We start from the raw sequence: 25760 nt of genomic DNA, 5'->3' as shown, positions 1-25760 counted from the left end.
TCACAGAGTTATTTGTTTTCTGAAATCTTCCTGTCTTATCTAACTTTTTATCTCTTTTAATTATTTGCAGCTGTGTAGCTCCTCTGTTTCCTTTGTGTATTTCATTCAGGGACAACAATCTACAACCCCGATTCCAAAAAAGCTGGGACGCTCTGTTAAACGTCAAGAAAGACAGAATTCAATCATTTACAGATGAACTGTGTTTACTGACAGCAGTTTTCAAAGTGTAGTAACATCCTTCATCCAATCCTCCCTTGTGAACGACTGAGCCTTTCCAGGATGCCCCTTTCATACCCAATCATGATACTCTCACCTGTTACCAATCAACCTGTTTACCTGTGGAATGATGATGTTTACAGGCAGGTATGAAACTGAACATATATAAAGAATGAAGGGTTGAATAATAAGTTGCCAATAAATCAATCAATTCATGTTTAAATAGAGCTTTTATATCAAGGAAATTCCTATTTTCCCTCTAATTAGCACTAAATGCCATAGTTCACTGGAAACTTCCTCAACCATAAGGAAATGAGTCACAGCTTAAATGAAGAAAACAGATGAAACTGAACCTGCTGGCTGATTGGCGAAGCTCCACCTACTGCCAGTAAAATGGTCCCAGTGTCTGCCAGCGTGCTGAACGACAGGCTGATCTCTGTGCCGACCGCCAGCGACAGGCCACCCAGCTCCACGTAGCCCGGCTTGGAGAAGCTGACCGTGTACAGGTGCTGCGAGACAGACATGGAACAGCTGCAGTTTGCCTGTGTTTCAGCCCTAACTTTTACAAATCGCAGTCAGATGGAAAAGCAGTGTAAAAAACAGGCGATCTGGTTCATCTACATAATGTGAGCAGACTGAATTCCCTCTGAGGTTTTTGTGAAGTCTCTGCTTTCCTCTCAACTTTCAGAAGGACACTGTTTCACGTCAAATGTGCCATCATCCACTTTGACTGCAGTTGCACAGTGGAGACACTCATGCATGCACACACACTCGCTCTCATCCTTGCAGCACAGCGGAGTGAAGGAAGAAAAACGACAGATAAGAGGAACAGGAAGACCTTCACTGTACACACACTCAACCCTGGGCCTTTCTAATCCTTCATACAGTCTGTATATACACTGCGAGCCTTACTGCATGTTTCTATGAATGAATGGCACTAGTGTGGAGAATCACAGTGAATGCTTTGTGTGACCTTAAAACTCCAAGTTATATTCAATACGTGTGTGTGTTTATGTAACTTAGAAGACGTGCATGGTTGACATTTTGCATAGACGATTAAGGAAGTGTGTGTGTGTGTGTGTGTGTGTGTGTGTGTGTGTATGTTGTATTGATTAATAAGAAGTTGTGCGGAGGATGAAAAAGCCATAGGACAATCGAAACGGTTGCTACATTTCTGACCTCCACTGTCTGTCCTTCACCTCCTCTATCTATTTTAGATGTTACAGAAAACCACTTTAATTTCCTGCGTGAAAGAAAACAGTGAATGACAAATGGGAATAAAATAGACACACTCGAGCGAGGGTGAGTGAGCACGGTAGAGTAAGAGGTCGTTATGTTGTACATGTCACAAGCTTCTCACAATCTGTCCTGGATTTATTTGCCATCTACATATTCACTCGCCATCTCCTCAGTGACATTCAGACATGTTTCAGCACACACATGCACACGATAAATCACTGAAAAAGCAGTATGTAATGCTGTGAGTACACATTTTTTTTAACATACTGTCTGTATGCTGCAAACACTGCAGATGGTTAACGTTACATACACGTTAGATGCTTTACTAATCCATTACAGAGGCCATATTCTGCTTTTTGGGTTTTTCTTTTTCCTTGCACGCTACATAGCTCACACCAAAGGGAGTCATCTTCTCCTACAGAAAGCACTGCTCCTGATCCTAAAACGCCTTGTCAGTGGTCCTTTTCTGCGTCACTATGTAGCACAAAACCACCTCCAGCTGGGTGAGCGTCCCACCCGCCTCGCTGTCTGCTGCTGTTATACAAAGCTGTGGAAGGCGAGAACTGAAAATCTACACACAAGCAAAAGGGCAGCTGCAGAAAGATGGCGGACCACGTGAAAGAGGACCCACTCCCTCTGGAGACATAAAGAGCTCATTCTAAGGAAACGAAAACACGATGTTTTTTTCAGGTGATGACACACTAATGAAAATGTACTTATGAATATTCCATTACTGCCATACTGAGCCAACAAAACCTTCTAAATCTTATAAACTTGTCCTTTAAATTCATTTCACAGAGTATCTCCAGTAAGTGCATGAATGCACGCAGACAATGTGTATGATTAATGATAGATAAATGGACGCTCTTACCTCTACATTACACCCTTTCGTGACCCCGGTATAATCTGAACTGCTGAGGAGATTATACGGAGTCCTGGATACTTCAATCTCCCGAAGACACCCAGCATAGCGCTTCAGAGTGATCTCTGGCCTGCATGGAAATCAAAAAGGTTTCAGTAAACAGGCTACACGGCACAAGAAACTTCAAACTCATTGCAATTTCCTGTCTCTCAGCGGAGTAATATAATTAAAGAAAAGCTGAATTACTGCAGCAGTGAAGCTATTGCATCATGTTTCCAGAAGCAGAGTGACGCCTGGACGTCACAAACAAGGATAATTTGAATATGCCGTTTGTCCATGTTGTCCAAATTCATAAGTCTGGCCTTATTTTGATAATCAGTTTGTAGCTTAATTGATTTGAATGGAATGGGATGCATCGTCCAGGTTGCAGCATAATTCAAAAATATTCCTAATAATCTGGGGCTGTGATCACACTGAACATGTTATTAGCAGTGTAATGCAGCTTTGTAATTGTTTTCAGTGATTTAGGGCTTTATGTTTGTCGCTCAGCAAAAACTGTTGCTCGCAGTGCTGCAAATAATTGGTGGAGTCCGCAGCTATAATACAATTTGAATTTGATTATGGCAATAATGCCTGTGAGGCACAGACATAAACATGAGAAATTCCACTGAAATGCTGCTGAACAGACAAACGTCAAATTCAGATTAGTGAAGGAAAGAGAAAGTGATTTCCAGCCGCCGTGTGGAAGAGCATGAGGCCTTCAGGGGCCGGCCAAGATACAAACAAACAATCACTGTGGGCTATGCAGCATCAGCAGCATGGCTAGCCTCATGCACACAAGGGCAGCATAGGACAAAATGTACTACATGTGTGATTATGAGATTGATTTATTTCTTTATTTACCTGGCTTTCATGCTGTTAAGACAAAACATATTAAAGCATTAGGCACACTTCACAAACAGTTCCAACAAATGACTTATGTTAACCAGTCAAGTTTTTCCTCCTCAACCTTCTGGCACACGGATGCTTTAATGACAGACTAGGAGGAGTGAAAATCGTTTTAATTGGCTGTGAAAAGGCTGATTGTGTTTGGTAAACAACTGAATCTGAAAAACAGCCTGAGCGGCTTAATGTTATAGCTATGAAGTGTCAAAATAAGTATTTAACTGTTAAAATGTCATTACGTATGAATCAGAAGGAAAAGTAAAGGTCATGGCTTCACTTTGAACACAGAACAGTAAACAACAGACACATGCACAGTGCATGTCAGTGACTAAGTGTCTACATGGATGTGTCACAGCTGTGTGTGTACCTGTAGTTTCCAATGGTCGGCAGCCCTCCAAAATAGATCTTCTGGTTTTCTCTGAGGTTCAGACCAGTGGCTGAACCCTGAGATGTGGTGACTATCTTCTCCTCAGCACCGCTGTCGATGTCCACTACGCTCACCGTGGCTTTGTGGACAGTTTAAGAGGCATAAATAACAGAGCAGACAGGCACACAGAGATAATATACTCTGAAACTGAAATCTGTTTTCTCTCAACATCATCCAAACTATTCTTGTCCAGTCTTTCCAACTGTGGCGTGGCTTAGTTTAGTGTAATACTAGACTGCTGTTGTCTACCTTGTTTCTTGTTCCTCGACATGGTGAGGGACTTCCAGCGTCCATCATTGTGGCGGTTAGCTGATAAGGCGCTGCCAACTCCTGACCCGAGGTCAAAGTTCACCTTCACCTTGCCCTCTGACAGCTCCAGGGACATAAAGTCTTTCTACGGAAACAGCCGGAGAGAAAGCCTCGTGACGAACTGACATTTCAAATCCAATAACAATCCAATAATTGCAGCAATATGTTGAAAAACTCGCTTTGAAAACAGATAAAATACAAAGATCTGTGAGGGCTTGAGTTGGGTGATTACCCCTCAGGCTGAGTCGGTTTCTAAACTGTGGTTAAAATATGATAATCATCAAATCAGGATTAAAGCTGGATTTCACATCACAGCAGTGCATTCTGGGCATTTGGACACATACAGTGCACAGTGTCTTAACTTTGTGGAGTAGTGATATCACCTCTTTGCACAGTCAGATGACAAATAAAGCCTTGGCCTCTGTGCATCTTGATTATAATCTTATTAAGATAAGACTTGATTGATCCCACGCCAGGGAAATTGTGTTATTACAACCACAGAATAAAAAGAGGAGGCAGAAAACAAAACAAGTGGAACAAAAAAGACAATAAAAAAAGATACAAAATCAACCACAGATGGCTATGTACATTATATACAAAACATATAAAAAACACTGACAAAAATACAGTGTTTTTGGGTTACTGCACAGTATATATTAATAATATACATATCTATAATATTGCACATAATAAGTTGCACAGATGTAATGGATATTCACGTATGATGACATAAATAATGGGGTAGTGCAAACAGTAGATTTGTGATGTGATGTGATGTGAAACAACATCAACCCAGTGCTACGTTAAATGATGCTGCAGTTAAACAGCCTGACAGCTGCTGGGATGACGGACCTGTGGTAGCTTCTCACTCAGCGGATGGAGCGTCATTATTGAATCTACATCAGTGTGAGTAAGGATGGCACCTGGGCAGCTACAGTCTAAAATATGTAGTATGCACGCAAAGCAAAGTTTGTCAAACATACCATATCTTCAGTCGCCAAATACATGAGCAGGGCCTCCGAGGAGAACGTGCGGAAGTTAAAGGTCACAGTGGAAATGTTGGGGTTCCACCTGGTGGGTCGTCCCACTGCGGCATAGCCTTCGCCGTCCAGATGAACCGTCCCCTCACCATCTGAGCGCTGGGGGCTAAAAAAAACAAAACAAGACAGGAAATTGTCCATCGGCCTCTTGAATATTAAAAGAATCAAGAGAAATAAATGGAAAATCTGAAAACTTTGAGTGCTTTTATACCTGACCACACATCCTTTACAGTCTCCCTGTCTGTCCCTGTAGTTCCACAGTCCAATAGGTTTACCGTCCAAGAAGGTCTCGCCCATGCAGCCCGTGAACGTTGATGTTCTCACTGCATCTGCTTTCTAAAAGGTAGAAGGAGAAAATTAAAAAAAAAAAGACAAAAAGACAGACAGGTACCTGATGTATAGACACACAAAGAGACAGACAGATACCTTGACGGTGCCAAGTATTCCTCCTACAAACAGGTAGGCGTTCTGGTCGACGTCCAGGATGGTGTAGGCCGTGGGCGAGTTGGCACTGGCCGGGGTCGGCATCATACCAGCCATAGAGCCTTCCAGAGGATATACTGATATGGTGCCATTCAAACCATTACTGGAAACAGAGAGAAGCAGGAGGGGGGAGTGGGTTTGATGTTATTTTGTTTGCCTTTCTGTATCTCCGGGAAGACATTTACAATGACGAAAGATCTTAGAGGCGCTTGGAATCAGTTTTTATGAACTCTTGGTGTTAAAGATGAATGATAGGAAGACGTAGCGGAGCCAGTTTGTAGCAGTGGAACCTCTGAGCTGTACAGTGAAATTAATCTCCAACCTTGGGGTTTGTCTTCAAAGCAGGTGCAGCATTTCTGCGTCGTGTAGGGGAACATTTCTAAGACTTATAGCCTGTGTGATCCAATTGGAGAACACGTTTGGGAAATCTCTGGGCTGGTAATGCACAGAGCAGGTGGGGCGCCTGCTTGGTGTGGACGGGTGTTGTGTTGGACGGTCTGCATAGAGCACCACTTGGGGTTTCACAGAGAAAAACTGGATCTTCTGCATTACACTGTGTCTATGCAACGATGTGCCACAGGCTGTCAAGGCTGCAAACTCTTGATTTCCCAAGTGGAACAACATGTTACCACCACAGCATGAATGAAATCATGTCCTGTGGTTGTCAGGCTGGTTTATTGTCGCTGTTACTGTTGCTTGTTGTTGCTTAGATTAGGTTACAGCGAGGGTAAGGTGACTAGATCAGTCCTTTTATGAAATATGCGATATTGGAAATCAGTGCTTCACGTCCACGACATAATGATACAGCGGTAGAAAGTGCGCAACGTGTCCAATAAAATTTCTTTCTTTTTTCAGATTTATAAAATGTAAATCAATTTTTCATGTTCATCTCAATGTGTCTCGGTGTTTCTGCTTCCATCTCAAGCTCAGGCTGTATAATAAAGTGATAGAAAGCCAAAGAGAAATGGGAGGAAAATACAGTTGAGCTGCTTGAAAGCATTAAATATTGTGTTTATCTCAGAGAGGGGCCTGGAGGTACAGCATGTGCTGCACGCTTGCATGTAAGTGTTTTTGTACTTCTCTAACATTGTAAGTTCAACTGTCTATGCATATTTTCCACAGTGACATGTACAATGGGACTGTTCTCTGAATCTATCAGTGTTGGCTTTGTAAGCCCGCTCGTATGAGACACACTCCATGTCTGCATGTGTGTGCAGACTTCTTACCGAGACGCCTCTATTCTGTGCCAGTTCCCATCATGGATGGTGTGATGGGGATACTCGACCCTCCCCACACCTGAACCCACGTCCCAGAGGAAATTCACCTTCCCCTTACGCATCTCTAAGGCCAGGAAATCAACCTGAGAGACACAAAAAGACACATGCTGCATAAACCCTACATGAACCCTTTTTGAAATATGACACAGTGCACGATATGTCTATGGCTGTGATTAGTCATCATGTCAAGAAAAGACAATAAAATGAAGAAAGGAGAGCAGAGGACAGACAGAGACGTAAAGGAAAGCTGCTCTGTGTTAGTCGCATTTGTCTTCAGTATTCAAGACACATAATCTAATTTTAAATAAGATTACTCTTTACTTTTTGAATGGCTGGCCCGCACTTACACATGTATTTGGCCTCATGGTCACTGAAAACAGAGCTTTGGGGAAACTCCTTCCAGGCCGACATACAGAAACTCTGTTTGCAGTGTTGATGTGTGGACAGGGGCAATAGTTTTTGGCTTGTGTGTGCGCCATCATCTGGTGAAATTAGCTTTGCCAGCAGTGGATTGTACCCACGACCAAAGCCTCACTCGGTTATCTGCAGGCCTTTCACTCTAACATTAACGTGCATGACTGTGACTGGCTGCACTGTAATCTGATAGAAAATAAAATAGGTCAGGTTTTAATACAGGCAAAGCATGCATACTGATCAGACCTTACAAATCTCAGCCAGAGGTCATCAGATACGCCTCTGGTCATCAGGAGTAAATTCACTGATTCTGACCTGAAGAAAAATAATTTGCTATCTGAATTCTGCACTAAAAAGCAGCATTAACGCCACTTTTTGCTGAAAACTCCATGATGCAATGCATCGCCTTTGTCGCTGAGATGACTGAACACAACAGTTACGCAACACTGTTGGCGGCGATGTGAAATGATGATTAATAAGTGTCCAAAATCTCAATTTATTACTTACCCCAGAGAGCCCTATAGATATTTATCATGCAGGGAATAGTGAACGAGTGAACAGTGGAGCAACTTCACGCCCAGCTCTGGTCTATTCTGAGGGTACAAAGGCTCAAGTTTTCTCCATCTGTCTCTATAAGTGGATTTTCACAGGATCTTGCTGTATTTTGATTAATGGCCTTATTACTTATGTATGAGCCAAAAAAATTAATAAGAGAATTTTGAGCATATGCTCTCATCTGGAGTACACACACACACACACATGCTCACAGATGCAGCATTATTATTCATATAGTATTATGCACAATTAGAGATTATTAGGGAGTCACATTTGAAGACACAAATGACACACACATACACACACATACACACACACACGAGTACACACACTTATCTTTCTAGTCTCTCCAGGGTAATGGCGATTATTCATTAGCACAGATCACAGGGCAGCATCGTTATTATTCAACTAGCATTACACACTATTAGTGAAATGTTAGACACACACACACACACGCGTGCACACACACACACACACACACACACACACACACACACACACACACACACACACACACACACAGAGCATTACTATTCATACTGAAATCTTCACTATTAGAGAATATTAGTGACAGACGCAAAAACACACGCACATGCATGCGCTTTCAGACTTCCCAGTCAGATGAAGCAAAGCAGTGATTTCTCAGGGGAAATCAGGCTAAAGCAGATAGCAACATAAACGTGTTGTTAATTGCTGCTGCTGCTGCTGCTCAGGACACACACACACACACACACACGCATATCCATAAACACATATCTAAACATACAGCATGCACACTCAGGGATTATCAGTGGTACCTTAAAACAGCGGTGTGCTACGTTTATAGGCGTGTTAGTGAGTATGTGTCAAGAAGTATTAATTATTCTCCTATTAGATAAATCACTCTGGGAGGTTGTGCAGGCTATGTGTGTGTGTGGGTGTGCGCGCACGCGCGTGTGTGTAATGCAGGCATTTTCAAGTATGATAAATGCTACAGAATATAGCGCACCTCAACACTGTATTAAATATGATTAATGCTTTAATATGAAAGACTTAAAAAATGTGAAACTGTCGACTGGCTTTTCTGTTTTGTCAGCAAGAGCACCAGAGCCCCACACAGGCAAAGTTTCACCATGTTTCCTCAGCTTCATAAAGACATATTAGTTACCCAAACAGACTTAATGAGTGTTAATACAAAACGATGCATTACTGTCTCGCTAAATGTGTGCTGTTGAAAAGGTGGATGAAAAAACCTATTCTGAATGAGACCTTTAGGTAAAGAGTTGAGAAAACGGTTTCGGTAATGGGGTTATCTGGGGTTATGACAAAAAGATGATTTGTGGTTTAAGATTACGGCCACGCTTGCAGTCAAATTGCAGTTCTGGTTGTACCCCCAGAAAAGTAACCAGCATACTTACGTATTTGGCTGATCCCAGGTAGAAGAGCAGGTTATCGGGTGTGGTGGTTTTAACGTGAAGGGTGATGGTGTTGTACCTCCCTTTCCTGATGTCGGGGCGGTAACTACGGAGGCAGTCGCCGCCTGATGACACCGACACTTTGATCTGGAAAGAGGAAGAAGAGGAGAAATGAAGAAAGCATCCACACAGAGTTATTATTTTAGTTTGTATTTACTATCATTGTGTACAAATTCCATTCATTTATAACCAAGCTGAGAGTCGAGCATGTCAGCGCCTTGAAAACTTACTGAGTTAGCTTGTTTCCTGGCTTGGTTGATCAGTTCCTTGATTTGTGAGATGTTTCGCCTCAAATTGTCCTGCAGCTTTTTGATTGGCTGCAGCTTCTCCAACAGCCTGTCCGCCTCATCCTCTAAATCCTTCACTTTAGCTCCTGCGGCGTGGACTGAGGAGAGAAATAAAGTACAGCGGTGATACAGAACAGTACAGCGGTTGCTATCATTAACAGTAAGCAGTGTATTACAGCTGAGAGAGCGTGGAGAGCTAGCATGTAAAGAGTGAGGAAATAATGAGAAGTAATGGCAGCTGAGGAAATCACCGACATTACTCAAAGCAGGAGGAGAATTATGGAGGAAGAGTGAGAAAGATGGAGAAGAATTAGCGCAGCTCAGCATTCAAAGAGGACCTTTTCTGTGCTGTTTACTCATGTACTGTGCGGGCTTGAAACTGAAAATGAAATGTAGAGAGACAGAAATAAAGAGTTCCATGCTTTGCGATGTGCAGAGCTCTCACGCTCAAGCAGAGCAGAGCAGAGGAGGCATTATTAGAAGCAACTACCGTCTACTGTACAGCTATTAAACATGGTTATAGAACTAATGGGTGGTGCTCCAATACTGTTGAAATCAGCTCATTTTGACACAGATGTTATTGATTAAGCCTAAAACAGCAGGAAGTGGTGATTTAAAATATTCCTGCATGTGATTTAATAAGCAAAAAGGCTACACATGTGTGCTGGCCAAGAGGTCACATGACTTGCATCATTACTCGGTTAATGACAACATACTATTGGTGCACCACTTGTAATAATAAGTGATAATTATTGAGGTAAGTGAAATATACATACTGATGGCTGTGGGGGTGAAAAAAAGGAGAGACAGGGAGAAAAATATCAGGCTTTGGCTGAATTCACCAGCTCTGAGACAATAACGTCATATCTGCAAAACTCAAACCTCAAGATAAAGTAACTATATTTTTACAGTTTAAAAGGGTTTGTTATGACTTTGTTTATTAAACTAGTGTGTTTAGGAGGTAAAATTCAAAACCGATTTTGTCACAAAACGCACTTTCTAATGGGATTTAGCGAGACACAAAATGCTCCTGCTGCTTTTACTTATTACTACTATTACTAGACTGTGTTTCTACGTAGCTAGCCAATAGCATAGGCCTTTACTGTTTTTCTCTGGGTCCTGGATCATCTGATTGGCTGTGTTGACAGTGTCCTCCAGCTCACTGTAGTTCCTCTGTAGGCCGTGCAGTTGCAGGTTCAGGTCTCCAAGGCGCTCCAGGACGTCTATGGCCGTGGCGTTAGCGTCTGCTGCTACAGCCTTCGTGGCTGTTAGCATCGCTGCTGTGTCTGTTGATGAATGTAAGTAAGAGACAAGCAAAACAAATTACACACATAAATGAGCGGTTATTAAGTGTGGGTTAGCAGATGGGTTTTGTGATGTACTATGTTGCTATTATATATATATGTTGTTTGCTTGTGCTTGTGCTTGTGCTTGTTTTTGAAATAAATATTCATGGAGGAATTGATCAGTGCGACACCAGTTTGCATTGGTAAGAAAGCACATTAACTGAAGTACATTTGAGGTACTTGTACTTGATTCTGGGTGATTCCTTTTATGCTGCATTATACTTCTACTCCTCTACACTTATACCTTTTACTGCACTGCATTTATTTGACAACATAAGTTGCCAGTTACTTGGCAGATTTAGATTATTAGTATAAAATATGCACAAACAAATACTTTGTGATCGATTATTAAATAATCAATACACCCATCAGTATATTAAGTAGCTAAAATTAGCTTCACCTTTACCAGCTGCAACACTGAAGTGATGTACACAGGAACTTTAAGTATATTTTGATGCTGGTACAGATTTTGAATGCAGAACTTACCTGTTACCTAACAGAGACTTTTGACATAGTACCACTGAGTACTTGTTCCAGACACCTTTAACCTGAGCTGACTCTAATATCAGACTTTGTGTTCTGACAAGTATGAGTGAATACTTTCTATTTGTTGTCTTTGTGTTTGGTTAACAGCAGGAAATGAGACTTGAAAACAGATCCTGGGTCAGATTTGGAGGCAGGAAGCGGCACTGATGCGGCAGTAAAGCCAGACTTTAATTCTAAACTCTCGAGAACTTTCATTGCATCACACACAGATCTTAGCCGCACCACAGGCCCACGCTACATAATTATTCTATGTCAGCGTTTCTCTGAACTCTAAATACCTCCCCAGTGCACAACAGACATTGTGGACTTTCTCACAACTGGAAATATTTAGAAAAAATTGTTGTTGGAGCAAAATTCATTCTTAGCTTTAAGTTTCTAAATTCGAAAGTTTTCAAACTACACTGATCAGCACATATCTTCTATGTCATGATATTAGTATGTAGGTGTGGGACATATTGTATCTTCTGTTGTCCATCTCATCTATGCACACTAGACTTTCTTGCATGGATCATTTGCACAATAAATAAGATTATCCCGCTGACTCCTATAGATAAAGTCACCTCATCTCAGTAAAACCTCGTCTTTATTGGCTACAAAGCACTGCCTCTGCCTCTACCTCGTAACACAGAATCCTATGGGTTTCTGGCTGTAAATGCCGAGCTTTTTCGGAGCAGGTCAGTCTGTTAAAAGATCACTGACTCTCCAGCAGTCTGACTGCTGCGTGTCCCAGTATTGTGATATTTTAACCTCACTCACAGGCATCTGAATTCAGATTTCACATGTTGTGCTAGCTCTGAGAAGCTACATTTAACAGTTTCCAGCGTGCTGACCCAAACACATCCGTTTGTTTCACTGTGGTTCAACAGCCTCAGTATGACTGCAGTGTATTTCTGTGTGTGTGTGCCTGTGAGTACTGACATGTGTCAAGTTGAGTTTACCAGAGCAGCTGACCTTTATTGGCACAGTGATATTGATCCACTCTCTCTTTATCTCTGCCATGTGCACGCACACAGACACAGACACAGACACAGACACACACACACACACACTGTCTATTGTGCAGTCATACCATTGGGGATAGCGTTGAGCGTTGCCATGGTTCCGTTGACAGCTTTCAGCAGGTCTTTGGTATCGTCTCTTGCTTCTTTAACCCTGCCCTTCAGCCTGGCCACACTATCTGCATTCTCTACACACACAGACACAAAATGATGATGAGGGTGGTTGAAGTCAAGGCTGCCTACTAATAAAAACACTTCCCTCACCTCCCGAATGCGAAAGGGTGACTGACAGTAAGTCAGAGCGGCAGATGAGAAGTGACAATGACTGTAAACAGTATGCTTTACATGCAGTTGATATGTACATGATATCCTTCATGTCATTACTGTGATCCATACAGAAAGTCACACAATGCACAACAAACACACATACACACCACATATATATATATATATATATATATATATATATACATATGCTTACCTTTGACATCATTTTGGAGTTGTTTGGCTTGGTTTAGCAGCCTGTGACTCTTCTGAAGGGCACCTTGAGCTGCTTCCTTTACTGGGACGTCTGGACCTAAAGCCTACACACACACACACACACACACACACACACACACACACACACACACACACGCACACACAAAAATCTGTGACTTAACATGCCCTCACTTTAAATGCTTCCCGAATAATTCAGATGGCACACATGAATTAAAAAACATGTTTGGTGACACATGAAAAGGTGCAGTAATCTGCATAGCACCTTTCTGTAAGATCAAAGCAGCACCACTTTGCACTTGCTAAATGATATTCTAAAAAAGGCATTCAGCGGACTTAACTCCTCCTCACATTCACTCTCCACCTTCAACCCCTTCTTTCTTTGTTTCTTTGCCTCCTTTCACTGTCTTTTTATCCCTTTCTTCCTCTGCCCTTTACCTCTTTCTTGCCAAAGGAAAAGAAAAATAAAGAAATAAGAGAAAAAAGGGGATGAGTTGAAAAGAAAAGGGTAAAATGTTCGCAGAACAAATGGCAAATAACTGAACTGGTGCACAGGAGGAAAAAACAAAAAAGAACTGAGAGGAAAAGTATTATAAAATAAAGGGTAAAAGAAAATCAAAGATGATGAATGTTACCAAGACAAAAGTAAACAAATGGAGAAGGAACTAAAAAGAAAAAAGTGCAAAACAAGGACATGAACAGGGGATAAAAGAGGGAGGGAAGGAAAAATGAATAAATTAAGATATAAAAGAAGGAAAGGGGCAAGATTTCAGGTGTGTGTGGACATGATAATGAAAGAGGCAGAGGGGGGAAAAAAAGAAGGAAGAAGAGGGACAGAGAAGTGCTTTGATCTCTCAGCCATGACTAATGGAGAGCCAGAGCTTACATTACTGTTACTGCATGCAAGACACACACAAACACACACAAGCCCGAACATGTACACACACACACACACACACACACACACACACACACACACACACACACACACACACACACACGCGCACACACACACACACACACACACACACACACACACACACACACACACACACCAACTCCTGTGCTGAGAGTACACTTTCATGGTCTGGATAGGTAGAAGGCGAAGGTATGCATGCAGTACCTGAATGTGAGCTGGATCACATGTAGCATAAATACTCAGTTCAGCTTTTGGGAGTGAATATTTGCTGTTTACAATCGGGTATATAACAGAGGAAGCGCTGGAGAATATGGAAAAGACGACTAATCGGGCACAGGATGTTTTCCTCGTAATGAATTATACATAATAAAAATAATGGGATACTTCATTAAACCCTGAAGGAAACAACTATTCTGAACAGGAGTAAGAAATTGCTGTTTTGGATTTGGTCTGTAGGTGTGTGTGTGTGTGTGTGCGTGCGTGTGTCGGTATACGTGTCCACTCACCAGTGCCAGTGCCTCGCTCGCCCTCTGCTTGGCTGCCTTTGCCTCTCTCTCCGCTGCATCCACATTTGCCTTAATGTTGCTATAGGCCTTGAAGGCAGCTGTCGCGTTGAAGGAGAGATTCTTAGCTTCGGCCAAAATGCTGCGAGGAGGGAGAGGACAAAAGAGAGAGGCGCACGTCAGTTTGTTGTTTTTTTTCCTTTTGATTTGTAACGCATGTTTTATTAAGTGATGAAAAGCCAAACGCAGAACAACCAGAAGTCGGTTTGTGCTTTTCCTCAAACTTCTGCAGTGACAAATCCAGCACGAATTAAGCGCACTGGTTTTGTTTCTAGGACGGCAATGACAATTATTCTCTTTGTTTAATTCTCATCTTTGTCATTTTTGCCTCTTTTATCAATATTTCAGTGGAAAATCACTGTTCAAAATATCAGAGGTTATTAACTACACACACTGACATGAAAGAGAAGAAAAGCAAATGTTCTCAGTTGAGAGACCAGCTAATGTCTGATTGCGTTGCTTGATAAATGATAATTATCCAAATGATTATCTGCCAGCTCCAGCCCTATCTAGACGCTGTGTGATCAGCCTCGGTGTGAACATGTTCCACTGTGTTTAAACGTACCCGTCCAAAATGGCAGCAGATTCATTCAGCTGCTTGGCGTGTTCCTCTGCATCGTGCACGTGATTGGCCAGGCTGCCGTCACTTAAACCGTCGGTGAGGCGACTGACTTTGTCATCCAGCTGGACGTGAAGAGGATCCAGCTCTTTTCCCATCTCCTCCAAGTCCTGCAGACAGAAAACAGAGGCTTTCTGTGCTATTTGAACTGAAGAAAGAAGGGATCAAAATCAAAACATGGAGAGAGATTCTTCTGAATGAGCTCCTCATTCCTGATGCCAGAAGACACAAAGCTGACCTCAGACAGAATATTTAACAGCAGACTGAGTTTTCAAAGAGCTCCAGGGGCTCTACAGGTTTCCACCAGGTTGACTTTAATACCTCTAGCTCCTTGTTTATGTTGTCAGAAAGCTGGTTTGCTTCATCCAGCAGACGTTCTCCTTCTCCAAGGACCTCCTGCGCTTCCTCTTTCAGTCCACTCACTGCAGAGCGCTTCCGCTGCAAACAACAAACCGGGATCAATAGCTGCACAAGATTCCAGTGCACCAACATGTGAGCATTGCTGCAGGGCTGCAACTAATGATCGCTTTCATTACCAATTCATCTGCTGATTACTTTCTCGGCGACTCGATTCATCGTTTGGTCCGTAAAATGTCACAAAATGGTAAGAAATTCCTATTGCGGTGCCCTGAAGCTCCAGGTGATGTCATGACATAGCTCGTTTTGTCTGATCAGCAACCCAAAACTCTTCGGTTTATTCTCACAAAAGACAAGAAAAGATTAATGGCTAATTGATTATGAAGATAGCTGCTGAATGCTGTCTATCAGCAAAGTGTTGGGTGCCTTGTGACAGTGCAATAACATGTGCGGATGATGTCAACTGCCTGTGTGCTGCAGTGCCCCCAGAAATGCTTCATAGCGGCAGCTACAGTAAAGTTCGGCATGGCACACTAAAACCAAAAGCAATAACTGAATGTAAGGGACTCTATTATGCTTTTGTAGCATACAGACAGGTCAAAAATGTCAATATGAGAGTGAAGGGGTCGCATACTGATATACTTGTTTTATACTTGGATGCAAACCAGCAGTATAGAAGCGTTTGTGCCAGAGTCTGCGTGGATGTTGTCTGATGGCTGAGGTCAACTCTAAATTGAAACTTCGGTTCCCATGATAATGAGAGAGCAATTATTCAGGGCAATTATTATTTTCAATGCGGACGAGTTCTAAAAACCTCTTTATGGTAAAAAAATGGATCCAGTCATTGAAAATAATAAAAGCAGAGGACGCTGCGGATACACAATCAGCGCTCAGGTTAAATAACGTGTGAACTCAGCGTGACCCCGGTGTGCGTATTCCACCGTCTTCGCCGCAGAAAGCCTCTCTTTATAGTGAAAAGACTGCAGGGTCAGGGAGAAACAAAAAGCAAGACAGATAGCTGCGTATGTGTGTGTGATCACTGCAGAACACTTCCTCTAGGACATGAAAAATAATCTTCCCGATAAATGCTTGTGCTCTGTCAGGAATCGGCGCTGCCTGTGAGCTTTCCTTGATGATGAATCATATGCAAAAGGCTTAAAGGAGAATGAGAATGAGCAGCGTGTGAGATAAATAGATGGTTAGATGCTCCACTCTTTATGATTATTTAGGAGTTTTAGGACTTTTTGTTGTTTTGGGTACAGCTGTTACTTCAAAACGAATGTCAGCCGGCTCGCACAGATTACGTTAATATAACAATGCAGTTCATGTTTGGTGTCACTCGCCGGAACGTGTTCGCATTACGCCTGCACAGAATGGAGGGTGACAAAGACTTCATAACCTACATGTGGATCGTCCTACATCATCCTACAGACTCTATGTGAGCAGTGTAGCAGCAGCTGTTTAGGCTGACTATAACAGCTTAAACAGACTTTAGACTTCATCACAAAGTTAACTTTATTTTATTCCTATTATTCAGTGGTTGTATCATGTATCTTATGAAAAGCAGTATCTTTATTTCCATTCTTATTCTGTCTTATCAAGCGGGTTTTCTTGTATGAAAGGTGCTATACAAATAAAGTTTATTATTATTATCATAACACAGGGTGCATTAGATACAGTATATGTTTCAACAAGTAGAGAACGTCTCGTGTGTCGCAGCGTGAGTTGCTGTCTGGCTGTCCTCGGTTACTCATGACTGCTTTCTGGGTTCCCTTTGTTCACAACCTGTTAGTTTACTTTTTAGTTTCATGTGGAAAGCTTGTGACAAGGTCTTGTTTGTCTCTAAAAGAAACTGGACAATTCAGTTAGCGGTCACATGTACATCAAAGAAAGCCAAGCGTGTTGGCCATGAAGGTTCTTGTCTTTCTTTAGCACAACAAAGTCAAAAGAGAGCGAATATTTCTACCGACAGGAGTTGAATGTTTTGCCATTCATCAACTTAGGCGGCTCAGTTTGAAAGGATGAGGTGATTGTGATGATTGCAGGGATGTGGATGGACTAGTATACATAATAATTCATCCTTTTCATACTAAAAATCTAACTTTGAATAGTAAAACTTTGCGTGTTTGAGAAAACAGTACGCGACGAGCACTCGAGCGCACTGCTTTCTGTCTGTCTGTGTGTAAACCCGTGTGAGACTGTGTGCATGTGTACCTCCAGGGCGGTGAGGTTAGCTTGGTTTTGTTCAGCCAGAGAGCCAGCCTGCCTCGTCTTTCCCTGAGCAGAGCGGAGGAGATCCTGGGCCTCCTGCAGCTTCCCCTCATGGTCTGAGAGCTTCTCTTTTATCTAGGGAAGCAGATGGGGAGGCATTAAGTTAATGTCATTAATTTAGGGACATCGAAGACAAAAGAGTAAAGATTAGAAGTTATAATTGCCTCTGCTTTCAGGTCTTCTGTGGCCTGATGGGGGTCGCCAAATAATCTCTTCACTCTCTGATACAACTCCTCTGCAAGGCTGGAAGAGGAAAGAAGGGGGAGATTAGGATATTTACATTTATATTTTGGTCATTTAACATTGTGGTATTCACGGCTCACAAAAGGGGAATAAGTTATAATAAGCAACAGTTCACAGAGGAGAGGCGAGTTATTGTGATGCGTGACCGAGCCTCTGCTAGTGTGAAGACAATACTCACTCCATATGACTCAATGTTGAAATGCTGGAATGAAATTGCCGATTTTCTTCTATTGACCCCTCAGGCTGAGTTGGATTAAATTGCGGCAGCGTCAAACATTTCAAATGTCGTCACACTAACGCGCGTGTGTTTGCATGTGACCGGGTGGGCGGCTGAAGCAACATGTGCTAACGTACACTGCAGCATGGCGTGCTGTATCAACAACGGCAAGAGATGAAACAGGCAGAGGACGAGACTCTGAAGAATAACGGAAAACAAACCACTGCAGACGCATACTGTACATTTTGTATTAGATCCAGTGCCTATTAACATGAATGCAACAAACAGCTGAAAACACTACTGAGAGAGTACAGGTGTCAGTCATCAATGCTCCAAAAACACCTGTTTGGAACATCCCACAGGTAAACAGGTTGATTGGTAACAGGTGATAGCATCATGATTGGGTGTGAAAGGGGCATCCTGGAAAGGCTCAGTCGTTCATAAGCAAGGATGGAGCGAGGTTCACCACTTTGTGAACACATGACTGGATAAAGGATGTTGCTGCATGGACTCAGGAAAACTTTGTAAAACTGTTGTCGGTAAAAGTTAATTTGCAAATGACTGCATTCTGTTTTCATCTCCTTTTATGCAGCATCCCAACTTTTTTTGGAATCGCGGTTGAGCGAAGCTGAGAGTGGGGAGTGACAATGCTAATTTTCCGCATAGAGGACGATAGATTTTGGGCGAGCAGCGTGGCGGCAGCCATGAAACAAACGAATGAGCAGAGCATCGACGGCTTGAAGGGCCATCGGTGCTTAAGGGTCAGAACTGGAGGGGATGCGCACAATGTCTGCAACTTTCCGAAGGCGCCCATCCAACGTTCACTCATGCAGCAGTCGGCAAGATGTGCAAAAACCCACATTTTTCCTTCTTTACACAACTTCCTTTTGTCACTTTGTTTACAGCTGAATGCCACACTATGAATGGCTTCCAGGAGAGACTGTCTGCGCCGCTTTCCTCAGATTTAGACACTGTAATGGCCGGCTTTTCACACCTCCCTCGAGTGTGGCTGCTCACAAACAGATTATAAACATGTCTGCCTTCCAGAGCGGTCAGACGACACGTCAAACAAACTAGTTCTTTGCTAGTATCATGAATATGGCATCGTCAGACTTGCTTGAAATATCTCGTTTGATCAGTCAAGATTTGCAGAGCAGCCTTTAGTTCAGTCCAAGTTGTTTCCTTATACTTTGCTTTGGCAAGATTTTTAGAAAGCCTTCCCACTTTGGAAGTATTTAAAACAGTTTAACAGCCATATGTTTGCCATAGCGTCCCTTAATGAGACTTATTTTTCACCTTCAGCATTAATTAAGACAACAAGGATCTAGTGTCCTCCAGTTGACATCACTCAGAGGACAATTTCACACAGTTTTGGGGATATATGCAAGGTAATGATTGGGTTTGATGAAACTTTAATGAACCCTTTGGGGAAAAGTGTGAGGAAAACAGAATATAACCAAGTACAAACAAATGGGAGGGGTGTTTAATCTTTACCAAACCGACTATTACAACACTATAATATATGGAAATAGAGCATGAGTGATGAATGTAAGTCAGTCTATGTCGGTGAAGACTGCGACATGCTGAAAATACGTTAAATATGGAAGAATCTTAAATAACTGCGGCAGCTTTGTTCGTTCTGCTGAAGCATCCCTCAACATTTGTTGTTGCTTGTTTTTCCCTCTGCTGCTCGAGCTGAAATCTCCCCTCAGGGCTCAGTCAAATAATCAACCGCAGACTGACAGACAAGTCATTCGACGGCGGCGGCGGCATTTTCTTTTTGTCTCTCATACTCGCTCGCGCTACAACTCTCTGTCCATCTGTCAGTTGCTCTCCTCTCCCTCTGTGACTTTCCTCCTCACTGCACGCTCTGTGTGCGTCTCTGCTTCTACCCCTACAGCCATACAGTACTTTTAATTAACTCATCGACCTCGTCAACATTTGCGACTGAAAGAGACGGGGGGGGGGGGGGGTTGAAGGAGGGATGAAGAGAGTAGATTACTAATTCCATCAAATGTCTTGAGAAAGGGGGAGATAAAGTGAGAGCAAGAAAGTGAGAAGGCTTTGTTGAAGCATCAGCAGAAACTCGTGGCTTTAGGATACGTAGCAATCACACGTCTGCTTAATGATATTTAATCCTGATGTCTCCTGTGTCGACAAAAAGAAAGAAAGCAAGGCGTTTCAGGAGCAGTGGTTTTGCATGATTTAACCTTTTATGCTGTTTCTAGTACTCCAGGCATCCACTGAGCTCCAATCATTTCCGCATGTTATGAAAATCAATTACACTCTAACTTCTGCAACTGCAAGCACGAAGCCCGCGTTCAGTTTTCCAGGAGCTGACAGTGAGTACTTCTAATACATCTGCACCTAAACGCCTTGAAAACGCAATGATAATGCAGCTAAAGAAGTAATGCAGGGGTGATGTTTCCATGGATAGATTACACACTTTGAGTTTCAAGAGTCTAATTTTCACCATTTAAAGAAAATAATAGCAGCCATTGGTTCCATTTAAGGAAAAATACATGCAAATATCTAAAAAATGTGTGAAATGCATTTGAAATTTAAAATAGTTGACATGCTGGCATCCATGTTGTTAGTGTGAAAGCGTTGATAACACAGTTAATAATTTTCTATAGTATGCAAGTAAGATTTTTCAGTTTTCTTCTTTTGTTTACATATTGATTTATTAAGGTGAATTTTATGCATATTCCACCTCTGCCGTCTCTTCTTTCTCTCTCTCTCTCGTTGTGCGAGTTCAGCGAAAGAAAAAGTCTAGTGGGAAACACCCTGCAGAACAACAAGCAAGTTCCCAGCAGGGACAAAGGCAATCCAAGACACAAAAGGTGAATGCATTAGCATATGGTTATGTGTGAAAACAAAAAAACGTAATATGAAAAACAAAACAACAGGACGGTGAAAAAAAGGGTGGTTCCATGAAAAAGACAAGTGGAATGAGGGCTCTGGTCAAACGGACCGACAGAAAAAAGCACTAAAACGTTAAAACCTAAAGTGCAGTAATTCTGTCCATCCTCTCTCCAAACGCTGTTCTTGGCATATTTTCATCAAGAATATTATTATTTTCATCAACACCCATGTTCGGCTCATCATGTGTGTCTGCAGCTTAGAAATGTGTGTGCACTCAACCGTGTGTGTCTGAGACAAGGACTGATCTGTTCGCTAACTTTCCTCAAAATGTGTATTTTTCTCGTGTGTGGGAGAAAGATACATGACCTGTGTGTGCGTGTGTGTGTGTGCTCATGCGTGCCCGTACTCCATCTCCTCCTCTGCGATGCTCTTCTTCCCTCCCAGCTGTCGTTTTCTCATCTCGGCTAGCATGGCCTGGATCTCCTCCTTCATCTCCTTCAGGCTTTTGTCTGGAGTTCCATCTCTCCGCGAGAGAGTCTGGTTCAACTCGGCAGCCTTCAGCTGCAGGTCTGGAGACACAGACGCACAGAGAGACCGCTGTAAGGGTGCTGCAGATGGACGCATTCAGTTCATGTTGTTGCATTCACACAAGCACTGAAAGGAAAGTTCGACCCCGGTGTCACTTCCATCATCCCTTAAATATCAGTGAAACTTCATCAGTACTCATCAACAGTGAAAAAAAGTGGACTCTTACAGATCTGTTTGCTAATTAAACCTGCATTAATCAGCTTTTTTGGCCAGTTGGAGGCAGAAGAACTGAAGAGACGTACAGCTGTGACATATTACATTAGAAAGCTGTTATGCTTGCATGTTAGCCAATGATACCAACATGCTAGCTATTTATTTATTTATTTATTTATTCATTCATTCATTCATTCTCCTGCCGGCTACAAGAGTGGTCTTAGCCTGGCAGTCTCGGGCTGGCATTTCTGATGACCAGTCCTTCGCGCACGTAATCATTGTCTGTAGTAGATTTGTCCTATTTGTGGTAGCCAGACTCGAATGGAGCTAGTTTAGACGTTAGCTGATTTTTGCACACACTAAATATACTGATTGTTAGCCTCACCAGGCTTAGGGGTGCTGTTTCATTTTGCATTTTGATTCTCGTTTCTCACCCTTAACTGCAGGCCTCATTTAAGAGAGTTTTATTTCTCTTCCATTATTTCTTTTGGGAGAGTTCTCCTTTGGCTGTAATTACTTAAGCTCTCATTTTTGGAGAGTTCTCTTTTGGTTTTGATTATTTCATTCATTCGTTGTCTTGGCCTTTTGCCTTTTGTGTACTAAAACGATTTAAAACACTTGGATTTAAATAAATAACTAATTTCAACCATTTCCATCTGGTTGTTTTTTGTTACTTCCTTTCCCCTAGCGAGCTGGGTCGTAACAATATATATATGTATATATATATATATGTGTGTATATATATACAGTATATATCATAATCAGCAAACATACGTTTCTAGATATACCAACAGTTAACAGCCCTGATGGGTGTGCTGTCTCTGGGCTCCACAGTAATGTCTCAGTTTTATGGCTCTAACAGAAAGAAAATCACACCGTTTGATCTTCACAGCACATGCTGAGCCCCCCCCCACCCCCCCACCTACACACACACACACTATTTTACCACCATTCAAAGCCAGCAATTTTGACAAACTTCATGTTTGCTCTGCTTTTATCAAATTAAAGTCAGTAAAATCTCAAACCAATCAATGACGAAACTGCACTAAAACACTCTGAGGCTCATTTGAATAATAGTCAAACTGCTGGAACTTAATGAGTGTGTGAATGCGTGTGTGTGCATGTACGCAGGAGCGAAACAAAAAAAAAAGGGTGCAGAGTGCGTATTTGCGTAATGTGCGTGTGCATGCAGCAAGCTGGTCGTGTGTGTTACGTGTGATGGCGTGCTCCTCTCTCATCTGAAATGTAAACATGGTGTGATTAAAGCAAGTTGAAACTTAAACAGTGCGAGTGTTTGTAGGTGTGTGTGTGTGGGCGGGCCTGTGTGTGTTTGTGGCAATGCAGCATTTCCTCTTATTTGAAACATAAACATGATGTGATTAGAGCCAAGACAGAACTAAAGGCATCATGCTAATGAACAGCTGTACCGCGTGTGGCTGTGTGTGCTCACGCTGCGTTTGTCCGCATGTGTGTGTGCGTGCGTGTGCGTGTGTGTGTATCAGAGCCATATAATTACATAGTGGGATTTAAAAGCCAATTAAACACTTAAAACGTGGATGGAATCATATAATAGTATCTAGTAAACACGAGCACACACACAGAGGAAAGTGTGTACAGTATTTTCTTGCCTCATTATGTGTGTCTTTGTATGGCTGTGTGTGTGCGTAGTTGTATGAATGCATGCACATTTGCACCAGTGTTTGTGTGTGTGGTGTGTTTGTGATAGCCACTAATTAAGTCTCTAATTGCTACTCTCAATCATCCAGTGAGCCACAACACACTCTCACTCTCTCTCTCTCTCTCTCTCTCTCTCACTCTCTCTCTCTCTCTCTCTCTCTCTCTCTCTCTCTCTCTCTCTCTCTCTCTCTCTCTCTCTCTCTCTCTCTCTCTCTCTCCACATACACACAGACACACACTCACGCACACAAAATCACACTGTGATTAGGCAGAGGGCCAGAGAGCGAGGAGTAACAACAAGGAGAGGACAGTTTCATCACAGCCAGTCACAATGTGTTGGCTTTGTAATTTCCTTTTCATCCCCGAAGCCATAAAAATTTCATAATGGTAATCAAAATAACTAATTATTTTTACATAGAGCACATTTGTTTTTCATCGGTGTGGGGTAGACACAGTTACTCAAAAGTACACTTATGGCTGCTGAATCCAACTAGGACTCGACAAGAGCCTTCCAGGGTTAAGTGACTTAAAGTTGCAAACAGACCCTGAGATTACTGAAATTTACAAAGACCACGAGACACTTCATGCATAACGACTCTTTCCACAGTTTTTCTAGGTCTTGACAGTCTGAAAGGAGCTCGCATTGAAACACCGAGCACACACAGGAGACATATTTTGTGTTTCCCTTGCTAATGCATGCTGCAACTTGAGCAGTAAAAAAGGGTGGACATGTGCTAAATTTTAAAAAAATGTTGGAGAGAGCAGAAGGTACAGATGGAAATCACACCAGTGATGAACACGAACAGATGAAGAAACACACACAAGGTGCACACTCGGTTATGGAGATTTCAACTGATGAAGTTTGGTCTGACGTCAGTGCTTTAAGGCCCTTCTGTCCAAGTTAAGATCAACTTCTCAGCCAATATACGTAAGAAATCTTAAAAATGTTCAGAATAATGGAAACATCTGATTCAAAATCAGATTTTCTGTTCTACATTCAAAGCTGTTATGAAAGGCAGAGAAAAGAGGGACTAGCTAGCAGGTGTGCAAAAGAAAGAGCTGCTCCTTTTTTTAAAAACGGTGATCCTTGGCAACACCTGAAGAAGAGCTCAACCAATCCCAGCACAAGCGGTCAGAGTGACCTGCAAGGTGGCACTCCTGGCCACCGCAGGGAAGGCCTGGAATCACCGCACAAAGCACCGAACCCCCCCCGTTTGGACTTCAGTCTCCTTTCCTGACTGACACGTCGCAGGAGAAAAACACATCACAGTTGGTCACGCAGTCATTGATGCGGGTGCTGAGGGAGGAGACGCTGCAGCTGCACCAGGACGCTGATGCTGAAGTGAACGACTATCTGCTGGTTCTACACACAAAGAGCGAGAGATGAGTCCTCGGTATGAAGCCAGCTCGGCCGGAGTGAACCACCTGGACTGTACCACTAAGTTCTGCCAGCAAACCTTTACACAAATCCAAATGGTAAGGGGTTTAACCTGTACTAAGGGTTTAAAGCAAATTAAATAATTTACTAATCATCTATTGTCAAACTGCTGATGAGCACTCCAAAAGCAAGCAGCCCTCTAAGCTTAAAGCTGCTACAGTCAATATTTTTATATTAACAATGGATTAAATTCTTAGATGTGTGCGAACAGGGCTGCTTGTAATGACACACACACAGAATCGTCGCCTGACTGCAGCTCCAGAGGCCGTTTCAGCCTCTTTCGGCTCACTCTTTTGGTTTTCCGTCCCACAATTCTTTTGAGTCACGGTCATCTGTGTTGTTTCTAGCTGAGCAAATAGAAGCAAAGGGAGCTGGTGGCAAACGAAACAGAGCTAAAAGGAGAATGAATATCGGTGGACAGACACCACCCCAGTGAAACACTGCAGCATGGCCGTATGCATGCACGCATGCTAACATTTCTCTTGTGCAGTGTCTCTGTTGCCACACAACCACCCTCCCAGGGCACGAGCACAGTTACGAGCTGCTAACAAAATACAACAGAGTCACTGCACCCCATTATCTTGGTGGGTGACTCTTTATCACCATGGTTAATGCTGCTGCAGCCGGCTGGATCCATCTCTATTGTTCAGGCAACACTTCGCACCAGCAGCTGGCACTGAGCACCGGCAGCTGGCCGCCGGCCCATCAACCACTGTGTTTGAGCTAAGTTTTCCATTAGTGAGCTAACAAGGAGGCAGAAAGATGTTTTGGTTGCCTTACTTCGTAGATGCCTCTCCTTCAAAGGTGGGCCTGATAGAGTTGAGTGTATACAGGCTGCAGGACAACAGAGTCTCTGCTTTTTGGGCACGAACACTGAAGCCAGTCTAAATGGCACTTTTCCTATTGTGGTATTTCTTTTACATCCAATTGTCTTCCTGGAGATTTTACATCTTT

The 25760-nt window shown here is 42.6% G+C and overlaps 1 protein-coding gene across 1 annotated transcript in view; it reads right to left on the bottom strand.

The window, feature by feature from the left end:
* Window positions 1-25760, bottom strand: part of lama2 (laminin, alpha 2) — a 174613-nt gene that overhangs the window by 17442 nt on the left and 131411 nt on the right. The window contains exons 40-59 of the mRNA XM_070988059.1: window positions 21357-21519; window positions 17790-17868; window positions 17569-17700; window positions 15319-15435; window positions 14944-15107; window positions 14322-14460; window positions 12880-12982; window positions 12470-12586; window positions 10612-10794; window positions 10285-10290; window positions 9452-9606; window positions 9165-9308; window positions 6748-6881; window positions 5465-5624; window positions 5250-5374; window positions 4982-5144; window positions 3939-4083; window positions 3630-3768; window positions 2327-2447; window positions 570-725 (exon numbers count right to left, since the gene is read on the bottom strand). Of these exons, the coding sequence (XP_070844160.1) occupies window positions 570-725; window positions 2327-2447; window positions 3630-3768; window positions 3939-4083; window positions 4982-5144; window positions 5250-5374; window positions 5465-5624; window positions 6748-6881; window positions 9165-9308; window positions 9452-9606; window positions 10285-10290; window positions 10612-10794; window positions 12470-12586; window positions 12880-12982; window positions 14322-14460; window positions 14944-15107; window positions 15319-15435; window positions 17569-17700; window positions 17790-17868; window positions 21357-21519 (2645 nt within the window). The remainder of the gene's footprint in view (window positions 1-569; window positions 726-2326; window positions 2448-3629; window positions 3769-3938; window positions 4084-4981; window positions 5145-5249; window positions 5375-5464; window positions 5625-6747; window positions 6882-9164; window positions 9309-9451; window positions 9607-10284; window positions 10291-10611; window positions 10795-12469; window positions 12587-12879; window positions 12983-14321; window positions 14461-14943; window positions 15108-15318; window positions 15436-17568; window positions 17701-17789; window positions 17869-21356; window positions 21520-25760) is intronic.

Source organism: Chaetodon trifascialis, chromosome 19, assembly GCF_039877785.1.
Source record: "Chaetodon trifascialis isolate fChaTrf1 chromosome 19, fChaTrf1.hap1, whole genome shotgun sequence".
NCBI lineage: Eukaryota > Metazoa > Chordata > Actinopteri > Chaetodontiformes > Chaetodontidae > Chaetodon > Chaetodon trifascialis.
This window is presented reverse-complemented; position numbering and strand designations above follow the sequence as displayed.